General features: G+C 48.5%; 1 protein-coding gene across 1 annotated transcript in view; it reads right to left on the reverse strand.

Annotated features, from left to right (window-relative positions):
* The window catches only part of PLB1 (phospholipase B1), a 100329-nt gene that overhangs the window by 59264 nt on the left and 16199 nt on the right, over positions 1-24866 (reverse strand). The window contains exons 7-17 of the mRNA XM_015566426.1: positions 23937-24008; positions 23081-23146; positions 20614-20677; positions 12890-12948; positions 11132-11205; positions 9669-9712; positions 6792-6900; positions 4865-4916; positions 4439-4519; positions 1335-1400; positions 693-793 (exon numbers count right to left, since the gene is read on the reverse strand). Coding sequence (XP_015421912.1) covers positions 693-793; positions 1335-1400; positions 4439-4519; positions 4865-4916; positions 6792-6900; positions 9669-9712; positions 11132-11205; positions 12890-12948; positions 20614-20677; positions 23081-23146; positions 23937-24008 — 788 coding nt within the window. The remainder of the gene's footprint in view (positions 1-692; positions 794-1334; positions 1401-4438; positions 4520-4864; positions 4917-6791; positions 6901-9668; positions 9713-11131; positions 11206-12889; positions 12949-20613; positions 20678-23080; positions 23147-23936; positions 24009-24866) is intronic.

A 24866-nucleotide genomic window follows, 5' to 3' on the forward strand; every position in this document is an offset into this window, starting at 1 on the left:
GGCAGTGGGGGGAGGGGCAGAGCCACCATGACCTCAGCTGATGGTCCAGAGGAGGCCTTGTGGAAAGCACTGCTGAGTGAAATGTTTGTGCTTGGGTTAGAAGGACATCTTGTTCCTGAGGGTCACGCAGACGTGTGATACCAGAGAGGGCACCCCCTTTGTTTGGCTTCCTAGGACCAGGGTGTCTGTTCTCCAGGAAAGACTCTGTCCTCTGGACCCTCTTGGTTCTGATTGGAGCACCCGCTCTGCCATCGAGTGACAACAACCCTACATTTGTGAGCACCCAGCCCGGAGCGCCATGCCAGACAGAGGCTCCCTCTGTCCTAGTGATGGGCCCCTGGGTCGGGGGGTGGGGGGAACTCTGCAGACACTTAAAGGTAGGCCCTCTCAGAGCCCAGTGAGCCTGGCCCACACAGGCCCCTCCGTGCCTCACGCTCAACTCTTCCCTCCCTGGTGGGTGGAGGGTGTCCTGAGCTGCCATGACAGCAGAAGCATGCTGGGTTGCAAATGCATATTCCAAGGGGAGCTGAGCTCTAAACTGGGGTCATAAAAGTCTCCTCCATTAGACCTCTCAGGTTAGAAATGGGGGCGGGCCTGGCACTCCTCACACTGCCCTCGGCTTTCCTAACTCATCAGAGTCACTTTCTGCTCGGGGTGCTGTGGCCCTTTCAGGCACAGGAGTAGGAGCTCACCTGAGGATCAGCCTGGGGCAGTAGACTTTCTTCTCCTGGTACAGCTCCCTCAGGTTGACGATCTGCAGCACCTTCACCAGGTTCACAAACGCCCGAGGCACCTGAGCAAAGGCAAGACCAGTCCCTGAGAGGCTGGAGGCCGGGCAGTCCCCCTGTTGGCTGTCAGGTCCATGGCCTTCCATCTGGCCCCATCCACTTCCTTCATCCCCGCCTCTCCCTCCTCCTCCCCATCGACACCCACGTGTTCAGGCTGCTGGGACCAGGACTGACAGCATGGTCGTGCTGGTCTCCGATTAAAGCAGTGGTTCTCAACCTGTGGGTCGCGACCCCGTTGTGGGTCGAACGACCCTTTCACAGGGGTCGCCTAAGACCATCAGAAAACACATACATAATTACATATTGTTTTTGTGATTCATCACTATGCTTTCATTATGTTCAATTTGTAACAATGAAATTGGGGGTCACCGCAACATGAGGAGCTGTATTAAAGGGTCGCGGCATAAGGAAGGTTGAGAACCACTGGGTTAAAGGCACCTGGAAAAGGCACCTCAGCCAGAAGCCAGAGCCACCTCCCGGCTAGTCTGAGGCCCCAGGGGAACTGTGGTTGAGCTGCTCAGAGGCCCTGTGACCCGGCCCCGGTACCTCGGCGTGGAGGATGTCCAGAGCCTTCCCAATGTTGTCCGTGAAGTTCTGGGGGGAATAGTGGGCCTGCAGGAAGAGGCAACATCTAAGACCATTCGTCACCCAATCTCTACGCAGACCAGGGCGGCTTCTTCTCTTGGGTCCCCTCCTTCCTATATTTCAGCCAGAATGGGCAACATTGGAACACAGGTCTGCCTTGGGGCCCTCAGCCTCCATACCAACCCTACAGCCTGCAGGCTGATCGTGGTTGGGACCTCTTTCTTTTATGCGGGAAGCACCCTTTCTCCTGCGCGGAGCGATGGAAAGCTCTGGGTCCACTTCGCTAAGGCCCAGCCCATCTCCGGGTCCCTCTAAACTGGGGTGTTGGAGCAGAGGACCTCCAAGAGCCCCTGAAGCTTGCACATCCTCTGGTCCTCTGCCTTGACCTCTTCTGCTTAGGCAGGGGTGGGGAAGGTCCTGTTCTAGGGCCATATAAGGCCCGAGAAATCATTTGGTCTGGCCCTGCCAAGGCATTAGGGGTGAGTTAATTAAATGTTTGACCAAAGACAGCCGGCCAATTTTTAAGCTGCTAATTTTGTATGGCCTGCCAATGGTGTTATAAATATCCAAATGGCTCATGGCAGAGAAAAGGTTCCCCACCCAGCCTCACGTGCCGGGGACCCCACAGCCCAGTCAAATCACTCGAGGAGACAATGGAGGGGAAGAGGGTCCCGCGAAGCCCTCTCCCAAGCATAAACACACTTTAATGGTTATTTCTCTTGATTTCGATGTGGTTCTTAAACCTTTTTAAAGCAGTGGCATCCTTCCTGAATGAAGTCTAACCAAAAGCCTTGCTCTACCAAACAGATCAAAGTTGCAGGGAAGTGGTGGGGGGCCCATGATTCTACCTCCCCACCGGCCCCAGAGCCCCAGGGCTCCGCTGTGGGCCCCTTATACCATAGCTTGAAAACCCCAACCCCGGTGACTTTGATGCCAGGAAAGGAGGGGCCTGGGGAGCAGGGTCACCTGCAAGACTCACCACTTCCTAAATTTTGCTTAGCGGGTCCCTTTTCTGCCTGACAAATGTCCTAGACTTCAGTGCCAGCTGGGAAGTCTCCTACTCTGTGTGAACTCTGACACTCCTCTCAGCCCCCCAGCAAATTCCCAATTCCGAGGGCAGTTCTGCCTTCAGTGTATCACCAGAACCACACACGGGGTTTCCTCATAGTGTTATGGTGAATTGTCTGTGTCTCCCTCCCCTGACGATGTGAGTTTCTTGAGGACAGAGCCCGTGTTTTCACTTGTCTGCTTAGCTCCTAGTATCGTGCCTGCCATATAATACATGCCAGGCAAACGATACTAGAAATAAAAAAAAAAGTCCTGTTTATCAGAAAACACTGTAAACAAAGCTAAATGGGAGGCAACAAATAGGCAACATATTTGAAAAAGGGTTAGTATACTTGATATAAGGGGTTTTTGTAAATCAATAAAGAAAGATAAATGCCTTAACAGGAAATGGCCAAAAGGCATAATATAGAATTTATCAAAAGGAGAGATTCAAACAAAGGAAATAAAAATGTATTCCTACCTAGAAAGTAAATAAATGCAAAATTTGAAAATGATACAATTTTTTCATTTATCAGATTAGCAGTTCTTAAATAACATACATTGCTGGTTGGAATGGGGAGAAAGAGGCATAATTGGTATAAACATTCTGGGAGCCATTTGGCAATATGTACACAAAGCATCAAAAATCTGCAGAGTCACCCCAAAATGAGATGGATAGATATATGTTAATGTAGCACAATATTAACAACTGTACAGTCTCTATGGTGGGTGTATGGGCACTTACTGCACCAGTCTTTCAGCTTCTCAGCATGTTTGGAAATTTTCATAATAAAACATGGGGGGAAATATACATATCTTTTTGCTTAGAGAGCTTACTACTCAGAATATACACCAGGAAATAGTTGTGGATGGAGATAAAGATGGTTGTTTATCCTGGTGTTATTTATAATAGGCCTAATTAGAAGTAATGTAAGCTAAGTACCCAATTATGGCCAATCTATATTATGGGCTACTATATGGCAACTAAGAATTAAACGTTGATATGCAAATATCTTCCTAATGTGTTGCTGTTGAAAAAAAGCAGGTTACCAAACAATATTTCCAGGTTGATACCAGTTTTAGAAAACAAGAAAGCATTTTCTCCATATTTACAGAAAATGCTAGACACATATCAAAATGTTAACAATGGCGTCTCTAGATGTTGTAAATATGTTAGAGAGAATATTATTTTCTCTGTACTTTGATATGTTTTCTGTGTGTATTATTTGTACAATAAAAAAAAAATAAGGTCAGCTGAATTGAGTGTAGAAGAGATGTGCCCAGCATAGGCAGACATCACCAGGTAGATTTGGGTTCAACACAAAGGAACACCGTAAAGCAATTTACACCGATTCAGGATACTAGCTAGGTCTACCTTACAAGTTAAAAAGCTGCCCATCACTGGAAATGTTCAACAACTGGATTCTGCGAAAGGCACTTTTGTTGTGGGTGGAGACTGGCCAGGATGGCTTGTGGGGTTTCTTCAGAGAATCCTCAGAGAATCTGGGATTCCAGGAAGAAGCACGGAACCCACAAGGTAGCCGCCTGGCCCCTGGGTTTCCCATCAGCCCAGAACGACTGGGCTCTGAACTTTGCCCAAGTGCCTGCATTAGGAAACCCACTTTCTCATACAAGTGGCAGCACTGAGGCGGAGATGGCGAGGCAGCTCAGCATTGGAGAAAGGAGCTGACTTACAATGATCTGTGAAGAGATGCCAGGTTTTCGGGGAGCATTGGAATGTTATCTTGGTTTCTAGAACGACAGGATCAGGCTCCCTCGACAGAAAACCTGATCAGGATTTATCTCATCGGCGGTGCTGCTCGTCCTGTTGAAATCTCATTCTGGAGGTAAATGCCCTCTCGGTCTGGGGTAATTCCCAGGTTGGATCCATGCCAGACCTCAAACCCCAAGTCCCAACCCAACGGCACTGCTCCAGGCACCTGGGATGGAAATCCGTCCCCGGGCGAGGGGGGAAGGGGGGGACGGGGGAGGTGTTGAGTTAAGGGCCTGGGACCTACCGGATCATTGCAGAAATCACAGAGGTCATTGCCTCCTATAAACAGGGTTATAACCTTCCAATCTTCCTGGAAATTTATCTTCTGAAATGAATAGAGAACAAACCAGTAAATGCCTTACCCCAGAGTCAAATCAAGGAAAATGCAAATGCTGAACACTGTCAGGGATGGGTCCTCACACACCACAGGGTTCAGAGGACACTGACGTTTCCTGTTCTTTGGTTTTGGGGTCCTGAGGTCATAGGTCACAGGTTGTAGGTGCTAAGTCATTGCTTGTTTTTTTCCAAAAGGTGGACTTTCTGGACTTCCACGTGGCCCCATGCTCCCCCTAAGCTGACTCTGTCTGTCTTCATGGATTTCCCCCGCCCAAACCCTGTTCTGGGCAGTCTGACCTCAAGTGGCCCCAGGTGGCTCCTCCCCCAGACTTACTGTGTCATTCTTCATCAGGCCCACCAGCCTCCTGGCCTGATCAGGCAAGTCCCTGCGGGCAGACCCAGGAAGAAGTCATGTGAGAAGCTGGGACTGTGAAGCTGGGTGGGGAGGGGACTTGGCAGAGGACAGGAATAAAAGAAACAGCAGGAAAGTTGGACTGAAGGCCATGCCCGTCTCAGAGCTGGGGGTGGGGTGGGGCGTCCCGCCTATGGATGAGCAGAACACTCCACAGATGAGGCGGCGACTGCGGGTGGACTTGTCTCCTGATTGGCGTATTGGATTACACACTCTCTCCCCCCAGTCGAGCTCACTCAGGGCGAACGGAGGCTGCATGTGAGCGTTTCATGTCATGCGTGGCTCTTGCCGTGACCTCAGCCTCAAAGGGCCCTCACCCTCAAGGTGACAGAGCTGAGCCAGACACATCTGGGTCTGACATTTAGTCACCTCTTGCTAACTGGAGGGATGTGACTTATGTTCCTAGTTAAAAAAAAAAAACCCAACAAAACAAAAAACCTGCAAACATGGAGACAAATCCCCAGTCTTAGAGGGTCACTGGGAGCAGTGAGTGAGGTGGTCAAAGCCGCCCCGTGGAGGAAGAGCCCTCACGAGTGCCAGGCAGCAGGCGTTTGAGTGCGGGTCCCACCACTGGCCAGCTCTGGGACCTTGGCTAGTGCTTACCTTGCCCACCCTCAGTTCCTTCCTCTGTAAGAAGGGGTGGTAAGCATACCTTCTTCACAGAGTTGCTGGGCAGACTAAATATGGTGCCCATAAAGAACTCAGAACAGCACATGGTGAGCATCCATATGATACAGAATCCACTGAAATATTTGCACCATCATCATCACCATTACCACCAATAAAGTCCCTGGCACAGTGCCTAGCAGGAAACATGAGCTGTCTTCCTCCTTCTCCCAGCTACTAGCCCAACTGGCCTGGTCTTATCCCTATAGACTAGGTACCAGTCAGCCTCGGTAGGAATTCTGGGTAAGCCAGGTAACCTCTTTGAGGCCCGATTTCCTCATCTGTGCGTCTGAAGTTATCAGATGTGGGGCCAGAGTTTGGGGGTGATTCACTGATCTCTCTGAGTCTCAGTGTCATCATTAGGAAAACATGGGTTTCTGACCCTCTGCTTTGTCCCTCTCACAGCTACTGTACGGAACACAAGGAATAAGAGAAACAGAGGCACCGTGTGACTGGTGCCCTGCTGTATGGGTATAAGGGGTGATTATCAAACCCGGGCCAACCCTGCACCGCACAAAGCCACCAGGCCATGTCATCGAGACGATGCATCTGTCCAGGCCGCTTGGCCTCTTTGTGCTCCCATGTCTGTGAAACGGGAATAACAACCTCTAACTAACGCTTCCCTACAATTCAGGATGTGCGCGGGCAAATGGATTCCTTGCATGAAAGAGCCCCGAGGCCTCTGGGGAAGCGGGGAAGAAATCACACTCCGTTTGGGTTACTCCGATGGCTAAGGTTTCTTTCTAGGGTGCCTTCCTGACATAGGCCTGCAGAGCCCAGAGCCCGGAAAGCATGTCTGAAAAACATGTCTGAGGAAGGGACGGAGAAGAGGGCAGGAAAGATGAATAAAATAAGAAGAATGGAACCTTAGAGAGAACCCTCCTCTGGTCACTGTCTTATGTGGACATGAGATTCACAGAGGAGAAAAGGAATTTGCTCAAAGCATATACCTGGCATCAGAGTCAACTGTGACTCGTTCCTGGGGTGGAGTTGGAGGTAGGCTAGCAGCTTTCTGTGTCCCACAGCAAGGGACACCCCAAGAAAGCCCATCTCGTCCAGGCTTTGACCCTTAGGCCCTCCCCCTGGACCAACCTCCCCAGCTGTCATATATCCCAGTCTTGGCCAAGCCCCCAACTAGGTCCCCAGAGGACCTGTGCGTTCACCCCCGGGCTCCCCTACTCACTGGGCTCGGGCTCCGGCCACAGCCTGGTTTAGGAAGGCCCCCGGGCTGTCTTGTTTCCCAGTGCCAACAGAAAAGCCCGTCAGGGAAGGGTTGAATTCCCGGAGGATGTCTGGAAATACAAGGAAGAGATATGCTCAGGAGACCACAAAGCAATGTTCAAATTCCCCTATTAAGCGCCAGTGGGTATTCAGGGTCAAGCAGAGGCTGGGCAGCACACCCAGCTACTTAATGAATTATTGTTGAGTAAATGTGAGTCTGAGTAGTGCTTCTCTCATGCATTTTCCTCCCCCGCCAACATATAACTTTATGGAGATAATTCACACACCATTTATAGTGTACAGTTCAATAGCTTTAGTATAGTCATACAGTTGTGCATCCATTACCACAATCAACCTTAGACCATTTTCATCACCCCAAAATGAAACCCTGTACCCATCACCCCAAAGTGAAACCCTCCACTCCCTCCAGGCACTATCCATTCCCTCCAACCCACGGCAGCCATTAATCTATTTTCTCAATATACAAATGTACTTATTCTGGACATTCCATATAAAAGGAATCATACAATACAATAGGTCTTTTGTGGCTGGCTTCTTTCATTTAGTATAATGTTTTCAATGTTCACCCACGATATAGCAGGTGTCAACACTTCATTCCTTTCTACGGCCAAATAATAGCCCATTGTACAGACAGGCCACATTTTATTTGTTCATTCATGAGCTGAAGGACACCTGGGTATTTCCACTTTTTTTGGCTATTGCAAATAATGCAGCTACAAACATTTATGGACAAGTTTTGCCTCGAATTTTCTTGGGTATATACTTAGGAGTAGAATTGCTGGATATCTGTTTAATCTTTTGGAAAACTTACAGAGCTTTTTCCAATGATGTTGTACCATCTTATGTTCCAGTATATGAGGGTTTCAGTTTCTGCACATCCTGACAAATACTTATTATTATTTGTGTATTTTTATTACAGCCATTCTGGTGGATGTGAAATGGTGTGGTTTGATTTGCATTGACAGTCACTGATATCAAGTATCTTTTCAGATGCTTATTAGCCACTTGTATATCTTTTCTTTTTCTTTTTTTGAGAAATGTGGGTTAAAATCCTTTGCCCATTTTTAAAAATTGTGGTAAAATAAACATAAAATTTACCATCTTAACCATTTTTAAGTGTACAGTTCAATGGTATTAAAAACGTCCATAGTGTTGCCTTTGCCCATTTTTAATTGGGTTGTCTTTTTATTGCCAAGTTATAAGAGTTCTTTATATTTTCTAGATACAGTTTCTTATCAAATATATAACTTGCAAATATTTTCTCCCACTTTTTGGGTTGTCTTTTACTTTCTTTGAGCTGTCTTTTCCCTTTGAAACACAAACATGTTTAATTTTTGTCCAATATATTTATTTTTTCTTTTTTTTTGGTCACTTGTGCTTTTGGTGCCATATCTAAAAAGGTTTTGTTTAACCCAGAGTCATGAAGATTTGCTCCTCTATCTTCTTCTAAGAGTTAGTTTTAGCGTTTACATTTAGGTCTGTATTTCATTTTGAGTTGATTTTTGTGTAGGGGTCTAACGTCATCCTTTGCATGTAGCTGTCCAGTTGTCCCAGTACCATATATTGAGAGGACCATTTCCCCCCACTTGAATGGCCTTCGCATAGGCTAGGTGTGTCAGGAGAGTCCACCAGAGGGGTGACGTAGTCTCAATCCTTTGTAAGTCACTTTGGTGAAAGCTCTTGAGCCTGTTGATTTTCAATCATGTTATCCATGATAATACCATGGTAATCAGAGAGCCCAGCAAACTATTGTATAGGCTGGGCCAGCTCATAGCCAGTCAATCACAATTACAAAAGCAACCCAAACCATCTCCTAGCAATAGGGAGATTATTTATAGCTCTTGTGTATAGATGTAGAAATAAAGAAGACAGGGAGTCCCTGTGCCATAGAACTGTACCTACTTAAATTCAACAGGATTTATAAATAGCAAAAACAGATAACAAATGTGAAGCACTATCAGCCCTGCCTATGTGGAGATTAAGCAATCCCTATCACCAGACTCTTAGTGATCTAGAGCTCAAATAACTTCCTAGCTTCTACAGGTAGATTACAAAGGGCTATATCACAAGAAAAGTAAATGAGAACGGGACCGATGAAATTCCTCTCAGGTATAATTATTAGCTATAGGTTTTAAGGGGAAAAATCCATTTTTAACATTTATTGCATGTGTCTTTAAGAACAAGCACAGTGATGTGCACACACAAAGGGGAATAAAAAGATGAATAAGACAAGGTTTTCAGAGAACCTAGTCAGGCTTTACACATCATTACAAGCAGGTTGTGGGTGAAATAATTTAAAGAAAACTTCAAGCTCCAAATGCGACTGTGTTTGCATAGCCTGAGCGAGGTAACTTCTTTATTACCGCTGCAATACGCGTTTCCTAAAGCGGCACACAGGAAGGCAATGTCTGCATGCAGTGGTGCCTAATGCAGCCCAAGCCCAGATCAATGCCTGGCAGAAAGGCGCTCTGCTCAGAATGATAGGCATAGCAGAGATGGGTTTCCTTTCCTACTTTCTTGAATCATTTCTTAATAATGACTTGCACTAAGATTTGGCCTGAGAGCTCTTTTTCTCTCGTGTTCTCTTCCTTGGACAAATAGTACAATTTCTCAAAAGAAATGAAAAACTACCAGCTTCTATCACTCTCAAGAAGCAAAGCAGGGCGACCACATCGGGGAAGCAGCGCCCCCTGCCGAATGCGGCTGCCTCCTGCCGCCCGGTCCTCTGCTAAGCCCGAGGCCGCCACCAGGGGGCGCTAAAGACACGCGCAGGGTGACTGCACGTCCGCCCGAAACCCCTGGGGGAGCGAGTACTCACTGGCCAGGGTGCTGATGCTGCTGACGTTCCCATCGCCGCCCACGCTGTGTTGTGGGAATAAAGAAAGAAAATGAAGGTTGAAAAAGCCAGCGACGCCAAAACACCCCAGACGCTACCAAGACAGACCTTTCACCTTTTGAGAAACACCCTGGAGGCTTGGAGCCTGTCTTTTACGTATGATTCCCGTAAAAAACCTTGAAAAACAAACCAGAATACAGCAATGCCTCTCCCCTCTCCCCACAAACCTGAACATCTAAACAAGAAACGGTCATGGCTGACTTTGTCGATTTTCACTTTGGATGTAGGCATGGGGGCAGGGTTCCAAGTGGACCCCCCTTCTCCCCAACTCCAGTCCTGCCCCACTAGCCACTGGCGGGGCACTGCTATTATTACTGAAAACACAGTGAAAAGGGTTGCCCTCGTCATTCTCTTCCCCTTGGGCTTGGGCAAACCCGTTATCTAAGGGTGTCTGAATCTAGGGAGCAACCCAGCTTCGGAGCACTTCTAAAATTCTGGGGAAATAAAAGTTCCTAGGCATGAAAACATGCAACATTCCAGAGTTTATTGGATTCCCTGCTTTCCATATTCCTTCGTTCCCTGCCAAGTACGCCTGGGAACATTTAAAAGGCTCTCAAAGTGGGTGGGGTTTAACTCTGTGCAGCATCATGAGCAACAATGCCAGGGATTCAACACCAGCTGGTGCCAGGGAGGCCAGATTCCAGGCTGAGGAACCCCCAGACCTGTGCTCTCCTGCGTTCAAGGCTCAGAGGTCAGGCCCTGCTCCTCGGATTTGATAACAGCCAGGGCAGGAACAAGCCTGCTGAATAGGAAGCAATACGCAATGGGGGAAGCCACCATGCCAGGTGCCAACGAGCACCTACTCTACTTCTCGCTCTTATGCCACCTGGCTGTGTGATCTTGGGCAGGTTACTTGTCTTCTCTGAGCTTTGCTTCCTCATCTGTACACCGAAGGCCCTTTAATAAGGATGCCAGCTGCTATTTATACCTACTTTGTGCCAGGCAGTGTGCTGGGGAGCTTCAGTTCTCTCTAATCCTCGCGACAGTGCTCAGGCAGTATTATTATCCCCGCGTCAAAGATGAGGAGACAAGCTCAGAGAGGTTAAGCAACTTGCCCAAAGTTGCACAGAGCTGGGCAGCCAGGGTTCCAGACACACTCTGGTTCCAAAGACCCACTGCCTCCTTCTGGGATTAGTTCCCACAGGGAGAAATGGAAGCCAGAGAAGCCTTTCCACCCCAAATGTTTACGCAGTGTCTCCCCCAAGCTCGTCCTGGTCCCAGGCCCGCTTTGGGAAATGCAGTGGTTTGGGAAAGCTGATGAATACCTTCCTCGAATCAAACCCAGAAGTTTCTCATGAAAAGTACGAGGTGGTTTTCTACGATGCCCGGGGGTCCTCCCAGCCCTGCCAGGAGGGGTCTTCAAGGCGCGCCACACCCACACTCACCTCCAGGACAGGCCTCGATACTGAGTCAAGACGTCCAGGACGTCCGCAGGCTTGGATCCGGCCCCATTGCCTGCCTGAAGGGAGCAACAGGGCGGTGAGTTTCCCTGTCCACTGGCCAGAGGCCCGCACCTGCTCTGCCCGGACCGCCTGGGCGCTCTCTCGGACCCAGAGTCCGCACGGCTCCTGTTTCAGAGCCGAGCGGTGGCTCCTGCTGGGACCCTGGCCGCCCACTGCTCGGTGCACCCTGACCAACCCTGCCCGGGCCAGGAGGCTGCAGCGTCCATTTTCCAAGAGGACACATGTCGGGGCCTGTTTTTTCATTTAAAAAAGTTGTGAAGTCTGGCACAAAGGAAGCATATCAGTTCTTTTATATCACTGTGCCGCACACAGACGGCCGAAAGGGTAGCCATCAAATGCAAGGCCGTGTGTCTCCCCCTGGGCTGACCAAAGAGCAGGGTCTCTTAAAACCACCGTCTGGACCGTCTCTGCAGGTGTCCGTCCCTCGCCTAAAGCTGCCATTGCTGAGCAAGGCCACGCCCAAGGGCACCCCGAAGGTCTCCTAGGCAGCCTGGGGAGGAGGAGGGGCCTCCAGGAGAGCCCCCCCTCCCGTCGTCCCCTTCCTCCCTCTACGCCCCCCCACCCCCCCGCCGGGGTCCCTGCTCTGGTGCCCAATTCCTCTGCCCCTGCAGGTGTGTCACGCTCAGTGCGGCCTCCCCAGGGAATCCTGAACAGCGCTGGGATTCCTGATGACTCCTTGTTCCAGAGCATCTTCAAGGGTGGGGGTGGGGGGTAGGGGACATCAGGCCACACCTGGCCGGTGGAGGGGGGTAAGCAGTGCTGAGAACCAGCCTGCCCGTCCTTCTTGGGGGGTATTAGCCATAGGCCACTGGGGTGAAGGGCCACTGAGGGGTCAGGAGGAGGCGGCTGCAGCAGCGGGATGGGGTCCAGTCCCGGTCCGGCACTCACAAGCCGAGTGGCCGGGGACACTGACGGCCTCTCCCAGCATTGCTGTCTTCATTGGTTAAGTTTAAGGAGAGTCGGACTTCAGGGGGTTTTGTGGAGGAGAGCGAGTGAGATAATAGCACTGAGAACGGGCCACAGACAGGGAAGGTGCCCGCTGGCCTTTGGGGGACACTCAGCTGGACCAGCAGCTGGCCGCGCGGTAATGAGCCACTGTGGAATGGGAGCTTCTGTCGGGGGAACCACTGGGACCCCCTACGCAGACTCTGGGAGAACCTGTGCTGGCTTTTCAGGGATAGCACTTTGTAGGGCCTGGGTGTCACGGGGAGAGGCTGCAGAGAGGGGCCTCTCTCCCACTGACCCCACGCCCCCCATCAGCACTGCTCCTGTCTCATCATCTCTCTGCCCCTCCCTTAGCTTTGCCATATGGACAGACAAAGCCCCAGGTCTCTGAGGGGCGGCGACTCCGCAGGTGGGGGACCTGGTCCAGTTCCACTGCACGACCTGGGCTGGGTCACTTCCTCCACAGATGCTCCCTCCGGGATCCCCCCACTTCCTGCTCTCTCTTCGTCCCAGTGTAGAGAGAAGAAGGATGAGTGTAGGGTGCAGGTGGGAAAACCCGGTGGGCAGGGAATGTGGGGTCCCAGGGCGTGCGGGGATGTAGAGGGACTGGCGATCAGGACCCGAGATGGAAACACCTAAGAGCCAGGAGTGAGGCTTTCTCTCTAGGTCGTCCCGTGACCCCAGGCCAGGCCCTTCCTGCTCCTTCCCTTTCCCTCCACCTTCAGGGGAACGCACCGTGAGGGAGTCGCCCAGGGCTGCGATCACCTTGATGTCCGCGGGCTTCAGCCTGTGAACTGAGAACCAAGTGGGGGTGAATGGAAGATCGGGGTTCCTGTCTCCTCTGCAAACAAATGACGATCTCCCAGGAACGCGGAGAGCAAGCCTGTTTTCCACAGCAGTTCAGCTGGGACAGAGGTATTCAGAGCCGTGCTTGCCATGAGGGTCAGCAACAGCAGGCGGGGGCCTGACTGCCGGTCCTCCCCGGGGCACCTGGGCTCGGGGCTCGGGGCTGGAGTGGCCCAGCTTGCAGAGAGGAAACCTGATGCCACAGGTGAGCATCACCCTTAGGGCATGTAGTGGCCCCGGACATGGGGACGAGGGAAGGAACTCTGGTGGGCTCAAAACCAACACTTAATCCCGTGGTTCTTAACCTTGGCTGCACGTTAGAACCACCTGGGAATCTTTTTAAAATCCTGATTTCTGGGCCTCATTTGCCCAGGTGATTCTAATGTGCAGCCAAGGTTGAGAACCACTGACTTAATTTATTCTAGATCCGGTCATATTCAGAGTAAAGTCTCCTATCATTCTGCTAAAAATATTAGCTCAGTTTCTCTACAGTGAAGAGGGGAACTGCTCTCACACCACTATTTTTTCAAATCAAGGTGAAATTTATATAACATAAAATCAACCATTTTAGAGTCAACAATTCAGTGGCATTTAGTGCTACTTTCACAGTGTTGCTCAACAGCCACCTCTATCGAGTTCCAAAACATTTTGCCCTCAAAGGAGACCTGTGCCCATTAGCAGTCACTCCCCCTCTCTCCCTCCCCCCAGCTCCTGGCAACCACTAATCTGCTTCCTGTCTCTGGATTTGCCTCTTCTGGACATTTCCTACAAATGGCATCGTACAATATGCGGCCAGTTGTGTCTGGTCCTTCCACTTTGCATAATGTTTTCAAGGTTTGCCCATGTTACAGCATGTGTCAGTACCACGTTCCTTTTCATGGCTGAATAATGTTCTGTTGTATGGACATACCATATTTTGTTTGTCCATCCGTCCATCATTTGAAGGACATTTGGGTTTGTTTTCACCTCCTGGTGACTGTGAACAGTGCTGCTATGAACATTCCTGTACAAGTGTTTATTTGAAAGCCTGTTTTCCATTATTTCGGATATATATCTAGGAGTGGAATGGCTGGGCTATATGATAATACTATGTTTAGTTTTTTGAGGAACCACCAAACTGGTTTTTAGAGCCTGACTCTATGTTTTACCTCTCAAGTTGCACATACTGTGCTTGGCTAAGCAGCTGTCTACTCACATGACAAACATGTTCAACACCAAGCTGTGGCCAGGTGCCCTGGGACTACACAGTGATCAGAAAAGTTAGATGGCCTCAAGAACCTCACAGGCTGAGGAGGAAACGGGGAACAGCCATAGTTATAATAACCGATAGGTTGGTAAACACTTTGAGAGGTATGAAGTGATAGGAAGTGCTGAAGCTGACGGGTGATTGACCCCCTAGGGGTGTGATGGGGGGAGGGAGGTTCTGAGCAGGCTTCATGGAGAAGGTGGTGTTTGAACTGAGCCTCAGGACATTATGAGATGAGATTGAGAGAGAGAGCCAGGCAGGTACTGGAAAGCATAAAGGATGGATATGGTGCCGATGAAGAACAGATAGTTGTACGGTTTGGTTAAGTGATGGGTAGAGAAGACTAACAAAAATAATGTTGAAAAGCAGATTAGGGCCACAGGCCTTTTGTGCCTGGTAAACATGAATTTTGCTATACAGGGGTCATATGGAAAGTATGATAATAAATAATAAATAATAATACAAGATTAAGTTCTCTGTTTTGCGCACTCACAACTGTAGACCTACTTTTGCCCCACCCTGTATACAGAATAACTTGCACGGGTATACCTGCACTATATTTATCTACCCCTTCACCTTATACCTGTAGGCATGTGAGTCCAAGTGCATTTTGGGGACCACACCTAAGATTCTTTATGTCATATGTAGCTCTGTCCTCTCAAATCACAAGCTCACCTCCTGCTACCCCCAATATCTCCCGTTCCCCTAGAGTGCCTTGTCCCACAGTCAGGCTGACTTTGCCATAGCTCCACGTTCCTCTTAGATGTGCCTCCCTCGCCTCTAGTGGTGCAAGGCTGAGCTACATTGTCAAATAGCCTCAGGCCTTCGGAGAAGTCTAACAGCATTGGTACCAGGGAGGGGCCCACTCCCAGAGGGAAGAAGCCCATCATTTCAGCAGCCATTGCTTAAAATGGATAAACAGAAACTTGTGTGCAAGGAGGCTCTCTCGACAGCTCTTCCTTGGCAGGTCACTTTATAAACATACAGTGACACACAGATAAGAGAGGCTTTTGACACAACTGGACTACATATAGCCCACTTCACTCATCAACATCCAAATCGTGGCTGTATCATTATAGCTGTGGAGGAAGCTGCATTAACACTCAGTGGAAACAATGTCTTGTTTCCTTCCATGGAGACATCTTGTCTACCCGACTTCCATGCTGTCTGCAGATGGGGAACTGCTACTCCCCCTGAGGAATTGCTCTCACTGGAAAAGTACAAGTCCCTGACTCTTCCCACAACAGCATGAGCACTAACACATACATCGTTGTGAATGTGCGTAAGCAGAATATATATGTTCATGGCCCTCAAATGTGAGCACGCACCAACCATCTGGAGAGCTTGTTAAAACACAGATGGTTGGTCCCCACCTTGAGTCTCTGATTTAGTAGGTCTGTGGTGTGCCCAAGGATATGTGTTAGAGGAACAATATCAAATCACAAAGCCAGCTGCACACATTAGCACACACCAACGGGGCTGAGCCTAAGTACTTCAAAACGACCTCTTCTCAAAGAAACCAGGCTGTGGGTAAAAAAAGGCAACAAAGAGTCTAGAACAGTGGTTCTCAACCTTCCTAAAGCTGCGGCCCTTTAATACAGTTCCTCATGTTGTGGTGACCCCCCAACCACAAAATTATTTTCGTGGCTACTTCATAACTGTAATTTTGCTACTGTTACGATTGTAATGTAAATATCTGATATGCAGGATGTATTTTCATTGTTATAAATTGAACATAATCAAAGCATAGTGATTAATCACAAAAACAATATGTAATTATATATGTGTTTTCTGATGGTCTTAGGCAACCCCTGCGAATCGGTCGTTCAATCCCCAAAGGGGTCGTGACCCACAGGTTGAGAACCGCTGGTCTAGAAGGTTGATTTTAACTCCTGTTGATGAGAGTTAATCACTATATTCTTGTTGCCATAATGTGTAATACAGTGAATTTTGTGAACACTCTAAAGTGCAAAGGTTAGGGGAAACCTTTGGGGTGACAAATGTGGAAGAAATGGATATATTTGCATCCAAATCAGATTATAATTTGATAAAGAGGCAGCTGAAACTGACCATTCCTGTCTCCAAAATTTATAGCAGACAGAAAATACACATGCATGTATACATATATGTGTGTGTATACACACACACACACACACACACGTAGACAGATTAATTTATGTGTGATAGGAAAGGGGGTTTCTCCTATTGGTCATTATTATAAAGGATTTCCTGTAAGAAATAAGAAACCAAATGAGCCAAGTCTAGGTAAGAGGAGTTTGACTTATCTGGGATTTTATTAAGATAGAGTCCAATGCTTATTATTGGTTTAATATCTGTAGACCTTGATTTGAGCTTTGTTATTATCATCATGTATGACAAAGATACAGCCTGGAAACACAGCAAGCACCTTATCAATTGCTCTCCTTGGGAAAAGAACTATTTAGAGATAAGATTATGTTTGTGTGGGATGATTAGCTAAGCATTATCTGGTACAAATTGTGCAGCACCTTGAAAGGAATTGATAAACACATCATTAACTCATCAAGATTTCTTCACAGGGGACCTCTTATCTGAAGGCCATCCTAATGATGAGGAAATATGATGAATAGCAAGGCAAGGGAAGGCTCTTGCACATAGTAGGAGCTCAAGAAAAGTGTTAAGGGCAAAGACAGGCTAAGTAAGGGGCTCTGTGTCAGGGATCTGACAGCTCTCCAAGCCTAATATGATGGAAACTACAGGGAAGGGAAACACTTATTTACCCCAATGTCTTGGGGTGAGTTTGAACTTGCTTAGCAGACTGGTCCCACCTAGGCACAAGCAGGCTGTTACTCCCTATGGGGCTTCATGACTTCCTGGTCACGGGCTGGGTTAAGTTGCAAGACCCATAGCAGCGGTGGCTAACAGACAGCTTCAGGGTCTCTACTGGACATTAAAGCACTGGTCCACAATGAAGTGAAAGCCATAGGGGTCACTCAGTGCTGTGCCCTGGGGCATTTTTCATATCAGCTTTTGAGTAACTCATTTTAGCCAAATGGGTAAAATAAATAATATCAGAGACTTAGGAAGGAATCAATGGCTTAAATGAATGAACTGCTCTGAATCATACTGTTGGTGAATGTGGCATATAATGAGCTTTGTGGATCCCCATTTGCAAATACTCTAAGTTTTTTTTTAAATTTATTTTATTTCTATTGATTTCGGAGAAGAAGGGAGAGGGAGAGAGAGACAGAAACTTCAAAGATAAGAGAAAATCATTGAAGGGCTGCCTCCTGCACTCCCCACACTGGGGATCAAGCCCCACAACCCGGGCATGTGCCCTGACTGGGAATCGAACTGTGACCTCCTGGTTCATAGGTTGTCACTCAACTACTCACCCATGCCGGCTGGGCCAAATACTATAAGTTTTCTCTCTGCATGGAATTCACAGCTTGACTTTAGCTTCAACAGACAGCCAATGAGCCATGTCCCTCTGGTTCCTTATCTTTGTTTGCAAAATGCGACTCCTTTTCTCACTGGGGGAAACCTTAAGTCAGCTACCAGGCCCCAACATTTTTTCTCTCAGTTATTCCAACTATGTTAGGGACAGGGCCATGGAATGATGTAAAATAATACAAGTGTTCATGACGTTGTGACGCCCACAGGAGATAGTGCCTAGCAAACTGTACATGTGAACGAACTGGAAGGAAAAAAATCAGAGGCTTACATTCATTCATTCATTTATCCATCCATTCATTAGCTACCAAATTCCAATTGGTTATAAAAATTACATCAACCCTATATGTCTCACCCCAAACCCCACAGATCAGTGGCAGCAGTTTATCACTTGTGGGCTCCCATGGAATGAGCGTGAGGCATCCTGGCTGCAGGGGCTCTGCCTGGCCTGTTGATGAAGGCAGTATCCTAGTTTGAACCATCACTTTTGGCTAGCTAGGTTATCCCTGGGTTGGGTCGAAAGAAAAAAGAGAAAAGGGACTAAAAAAAGTTTCTGAAAATAATTCTGAAGGCAAAACAGTTATTTTATCAGAAAAATGGTTTGAACAGGAGATACTTTGGTCTAGTTGGTTTGAAGGTATTTTTCCACTCTGAGAAGTTGTTGGTTTGCTGAATTAGAAATACTCAGATTAGTTCAGCACACATGTATGGGCTCTTACCAGGTGCTGAATCATTGGGGATATAAAGATAAGATAACCTGTTGTAAGTATGTATCAGATGCCGTCATCTTGATTAAAAATTGCAAACGTGATCTCTAGAAAAGTGAACGACCTCACCAGAAAGATGATCATTATCAAGGGAAAATAATAATGTGGCCCTGTGCTAAGTCCATTTGCCTACTCCATTTTAAGTCACAAGTGTGCTTAAAATGTCCAGTCATAGGTCATGCACAGCAATGAAGTGTGTTTTTCATTGTGGTCCAGTTAGTGGTGGTCATTTGCCTAAATAACACTTTCCAGGTGGGACTCAGACATGAGGCCCCGCCTGGGGTGTGTTTCCGTTCCACGCCCGCTTGGTTAGAGCAAGCCAGCCTAAATCTGCCCATCTGCTTATTCAAATAGCCCCTATCACCAGGGTATCTCAGATCTCAAGGTCATGAGATGTCTGGCACTTACATGTTCAAGTGCCAATGAACACCAATCTCCAGGGTCAGGGCATGAGGAAGAGGTTCAGATTTTATGTGGCTTTTAGATGCTGAGATATGCGCTCATGGACTGGTTGGTTATCATGGTCATGACAGGAACATAATCTAGGCAGATTGCAAAACACTTTGTAGCTCATTCTTGCAGAGTGATAAGATTAATGAGAGGAAGATAGCATTTCACTGTGGCTATTAAAACATGGACATTCTTCCTCTCCTTTTCTCTCTCTATACATAGACACATACATATATACATGCACCTTTGAGGTTTTGCTATAGGAGGGCCTACATATGAGGCTAGTAACTTATTTCTGCTGCTAAAAATCCTGCTAATAAGCTAACCAAGAGGAGTGGGTTGTCACCAACTGTGTGGGGGGAAACGTCAAAGACTAAAAGCAAGTGTGAGAGTGTGTGTGTGTGTGTGTGTGTTGTTGTGTGTGTGAGAGAGAGAGAGCGAGAGAGAGAGAGAGAGAGAGAGAGAGAGAGAGAGAGAGAGAGAGAGAACTCAACCATCCATTCCCTTCTTCTGCCTTAGAGAACAAGAGCCAGTTATACACCAAAGTTTGGGGAAGATTTGGCTTAATTAGAGTGCATAGGGCTGAGACATGTGTGGGAGGTAGGCTAACAGCCAGGGCATTTATTTGTTCTACTAACACTCAGCAAAAGAAGGCAACCTGACTACAAAGATCTGCATCCCTGAAAGACTCCTGCTAGACACTGCGGCCTCTCCAGACTTAATTGTCTACCCTGCAGGGCACGTAGGAGGCACTCAACAAGCATCTCATCGCTGAATGAACAAGTGAACCAGTCAATGAACCAATGAGCCTCCCTCCAGGACCCCATCTCACTGCTGCAGAAATGCTCCTGGGCTGATGTTTGGAGTTGCCTGGGTCACCATATGGCCCCCTCCCTGCCCCGACCTGTGAGTTCCCATGGTCACACACACAGCCATCACTCCCAGACTAGCAGGCCTGGAGGAGAAGGCTCAGACCTCAGGCAGCCCCTCTGTGGCAAGGTCTCTGCCTAGAACATTCCATGACTCTCATTTTCATATCCAACAACATTTTGGAAATGGCAGCAGCAAAAATAGCACATTTCTAAGACAGCTTTCCCGTTCTGTGTGGGGCTTGAGGGTGTGTCCTGCACATCGCTCTGACAGGGGGTGCAGACTGGTTACTTCTCTTTCTACTTCCAGATAGATTTGCTTTTTGGAGAGCAAATCACCTCATCCAGGCTTGACGGCAGGGACAATGACATGAGCTCTTTGCGGAATATGGCCCGACACATGGTTAATGCTTAATAAATGCTTTCTGACTGTATCCTATCACATCACAACAGGACATATCATATCTTATCACATCACATCATATCATCTCTTATTTGAGTTAAAGAATAATCAAACACAGGCATGAACTTACACATACATAGGCATACTTCAGAGACATTGCGAGTTTGGGTCCAGACCACCACAATAAAGCGAGTGTCGCAATAAAGTGAGTCGGCGTCTTTTTTGCTGGTGGAGGGTATTGCCTTCAATTTGCAACAAATGCAACATCTGTGCAGCGCAATAAAACAAGGTGTGCCTGCACGTGCAGAGCTGATTCTGTTGTCCTTGAAAAACCTCTCAGGTGCACCTCAGGCTGTGTGCAAAGCCCTTGTCACCCTACGGCTGCTCTTACTCTGAGGAGTCCAGGCCTCACATGAGCTTAAAAATCACCTGATTCAAGTGTGTACCTGAGGTGGGAATCTTGTCGGAGGGATCCATGGCAGGGCACCTGATCTCCGTTCCATCGCTCACCTGAAATGAGACACAGAGAAAGAGGAGAAATGGGACATGTTGACATTGGGTGAGGAGTGAGGTATCTAAAATTGGAAAATATTACTTAATACAGCAACCCAACCATCTTTTAAGATTCCTTCCTCTCATTCAACACTCAGATTCGGGTGCCCACAACATCCTCTCTAAATGCTTCCAAACCTGTCCCCTCTTCCCTGGTCCCTCTGCCTCAGCCTACGTCCAGGCCTGTTTCTTCTTGCCTGGACCATTCCAGTATTCATAGCATCACCACCTCAGGCCTCTGGCTTCCTTCCCAGCATTGAGGGGGGTCTCTCTCTCTCTCTCTACATAATAAAATCAGGCCACTCCCCTGCCCAAATTCTCAGAGAAAGCAGGGCTTTTAAAAAAAATCTGTTTTGGGTATTGCTATATCCTCAGAGCCGAGAACAGTACACAGTAGATGCTCATAAATATTTGTTGGTTGAATAGTAAATACATTTCTACTCTGTATTCATATCAACGTAAAGTCCATCCTTCTTCACATGGCCTAAGCAGTCCCCGGTCATTCTGAACCACAAGAATTGACCCAACGCTCTTGGCTCTCCATACCTCCATCTCTTAGCCCAAGCTCTTACCTCTACTCTCCCTTTTCCTTTTCTTCCCCCCATTTCCCCACAGTCCCATCCACCTGGTTCAGCCTCAGTCACCCTTCAGGGCTGAGGTGGTGGGTACTCTCCGGAAGTCTCCTTCCATCCTCCCTGGCCTCAGTTAGTTGCTCCCTGAAAGCTTCACGGAAACGTCGATTGCAGACGTATCCCCTTGTGCAATAACCTGCTTGGCTCCACCAGCCTGAGTTCCTTAGGACCGGCGAGTATTTTATTGATGTTTTTGCCTCCCATGCCTGGTATCCATCCTTCCCCCCACCCACCCATTCAGTTACTCAACAAATAATGGTTAGGTACCTGCTCTGAGTCCCTGCCCTCACCGACCTTGAGTCCTAGTGGTATAGAGCAGGTAGGTCATCAATAGCTGTAACCTACAGGAACATATCACTCCCTATCACCAGATGAAAACAATGGCAATCCGTACACAGAACTCGTAGCCTGCCTATCCTACCACACACGCTTTACACTTATTGTTACGATTTCAACACATCTCCATGAGGTAGGGCTATGCCTTTCACCACTTCCCATGTCAAAATGAACAAGGCACAGAGGGGTTCACCACCTCGTCCAGTGACACAGAGCCTGTCTGTGGAAGAGCCTGGATTGGAACCCAGAGCCAGCTCTCTGCCCTCAGAGTGTCCTCATGGCTGTGGTGACAGTTAGAAGGTGCGGGGACAAGTTGATGAGCAAGAGAGTCTTCCACACTGTGTTTCTCGGGCTTCGTGGGGCAGGCCCCGGCCATCAGCACTGCCTCCACCACCGGGAGTAACCTCACCCTCTTTTATACAATAAGGAGGCAGGGATAGCGTGAGGCTGAATTTGATGTAACCTGTATCGGTCCCCAGAGGAGGAGGACATCAGCCTACAAGTGTCTCGGCTCCTCAGAGCAGTGCCGGTGCCCTATCTAATCTGACGGAGAGTATCAGAGAGTCACGAGATAAGCAATAAGCAAGATGTGAGTAAGTGTGAGGTGGCCCTTGAGGTAGGAGCTAATGTCAGAGGCCTCTTGGTCTCCACCCTGTTTGGTTGCAGATTTTACTATATTTCTCGGCCTTTCCTCTTGACTTTCTCTTCTGACGAAGGCCTCAGATGAATTTAAACGGATGAACAAAATAGAAACAGAGGCATGGATACAGGGAACAGACTGACAGCTGTCAGACGGAGGGGGTTGGGGGGCTGGATGAAAGAAGGTGAAGAGATTAAGCAAAAAAACATACGCATACACACATAGCACACAGACATAGACAACAGTGTGGGAATCGCCAGAGGGAAAGGAGGTGGGGGCAAGTGAAGGTGGCCAAGGAGGGGGAAATGGGGCCGGAGAGAGACTTTGCTAGGGGTGATGGGCGCACCACACAGTGTGAAGATGATGTTTTGTTAAGTTGTACACTTGAACGCTGAAACCTGTATGGTTTTGTGAACCAATGTCACTCCAATAAACAAAAAACACACAAAAAAAACAAAAAATGAAACTGCAGAATTGTTATTCTCCTCATTGCATTTTCTTAATCCTCGGAGATCGGGCTTCCAGGCTAGTCCTCAGTTTTTGGCTCAAATACTAAACACTCATAAAGTGAGGGGAGACCTCCTTCAAGCACCAAGGAGACAGTCACACCCCTGATCCGTCATCCACCCAGCCTGCCCTTGGGGTTCCAGGACATAAAGCACCACGTGGACATTTCCACAGGTTCAGCCTGGTATACGGCCCCTGATTCATCTGCATGCGTGTCAACCACAGAAAACTTCTCCATCTCCATACCTCAAGCTTCTCGGAGGACCTTGGGAGGTAGTTGCTGTTTTTATAGGTGAACAGATATGGATTTTCCTGCAGAGAAAAATAATGTGTTGTAACCAGGATTCAGAAATCTGTACCCTTTAATCATCAGGCTGTATCACCCAGCAATGCCTTTGGCCAACTTGCAACATTCACACCATCACTGAAATGCAGGCCATTCTCTGGCTTTTCGTCTCTGCACTGCCTGCGAGTTCCCTGGAGGAGCCCATTCACGCTTTAAAATTTCCCATTTGCCATAGTTGGCATCTCTGGCTCTCTACCAGCAAAGTATGTATATTTCCATGAAAGAAGAACTTAATTGTAAGCTTCCTGGCAGCCAAAGCAAAGAGGGAAACAGGGTGAAGTATACGGTTCTTACAGCCTCGCAACAAAAACTTACCACTTCATCCAGAAAGCCAAAACTTCCACTACCAGTAAATGACAAAAGGAATTCTACTCATTTATGGCATTTCCCCATCCATTTATTCAGCAACATTAACTACATGCCTATTACATATTTGGCACAGAGTTAAGAAACCCATCTTCACATTTGGGATGCTTGGGGCCAGGTGAGATATGGCTTTGCCCCTCTGCCCTCCCCAGGTGGGGAAGGGGCCATAACACTACTAAAACAGCTCGATTCTGCCACAATGGCTGAATTCCGTAAACCCTTTGTGTGCCACGTATGCAGGGCTGTGACCGGACCCAGAACGGGCCCATAGCTCTAAAGCGGCCAATGCCTCAGGCAGGCAAGACCCCACCTCACAGCAAAGCCCGGTCGGTGGCCCCATCTCTCTCCTGATTCAGAGAGAGGTTTCCTCTCTCCCCAGGCCTGGCCTACCTGAGAGGGACATTTCATGGGCCAGCTCTCATCTGCCCTGAGCGGCTCATCTTTCTGTCCCGTGGGCTCCATCTAGAAAACAAGGCGATCTTTAGAACAGAAAGTGAAGCTCGGGCGGCGGCAGCATTCCAGGGGCCACCGAGAAAGGCTCATTCCTCGTGTTTCTCGGAGTTGACTCTGGACACAGGCTCACGTCACCTGGAAACACATGAGAAATGCAAGTATCCCGCCTGCCCTCCTCTGCCACATCCCACAAAGCAACTCAGGTCCCACCGCGGTGGGGCTCTCCTGACTGCTCGCCCTGTCACCTGTCACCGTGGGGTGCCCCGTCCAGCGTCACTGCTGGCTGAGTTCTCGTCTACTCTTGTTCCTCTGAGTCTCCCGACCCTCCCAACTCCCCCCTGGGCTGGGTGATGGCAAAGGCCGTTTGGTCTGTCTTTTGTATCCGCCTTGGACCCAGCCCAGGGCACATAGTAGGTTCTCTCTCATTGCCTGGGAGACAGGTGGGAGGGGAAGGAGGCAGTTTGGGCTGAGCTGGAATAGTCAGCCTTCTGCCCAGAGAGAGGGCGGTGGGAGGGCAGCCCGGGGGAGGGAGCAGGTTCGCTTCCTCTGCCTCCACAGGAGGTGGCAGCAAGTGGTTCCCTCAGAGATATCCGCCCTAGGGTCAGGCGCTTTCTTTAAGGCGAGTGTGACCACTGACCAGGGCTGCAGGGGCCGGTCCTGCCCCGCTCACTCGGTGCGGGCTAATGCACAGCTGCTCGTGGAACTCAGCAGAGCACTTAGTTGAAAACATTTTCTAACCCAAGAAGAAGAAAACCAAGTTCCTGTCACTGGAATTCTAAAAATAGGGCAGCTTGGATGGGAAAAAAATAAATGGCAAAATCAGGTGTCTGCCTGGTACCAAGGCTCAAAGTTTTGACATTCCATCCC

Source organism: Myotis davidii, unplaced genomic scaffold (assembly GCF_000327345.1).
Source record: "Myotis davidii unplaced genomic scaffold, ASM32734v1 scaffold238, whole genome shotgun sequence".
Classification (NCBI taxonomy): Eukaryota; Metazoa; Chordata; class Mammalia; order Chiroptera; family Vespertilionidae; genus Myotis; species Myotis davidii.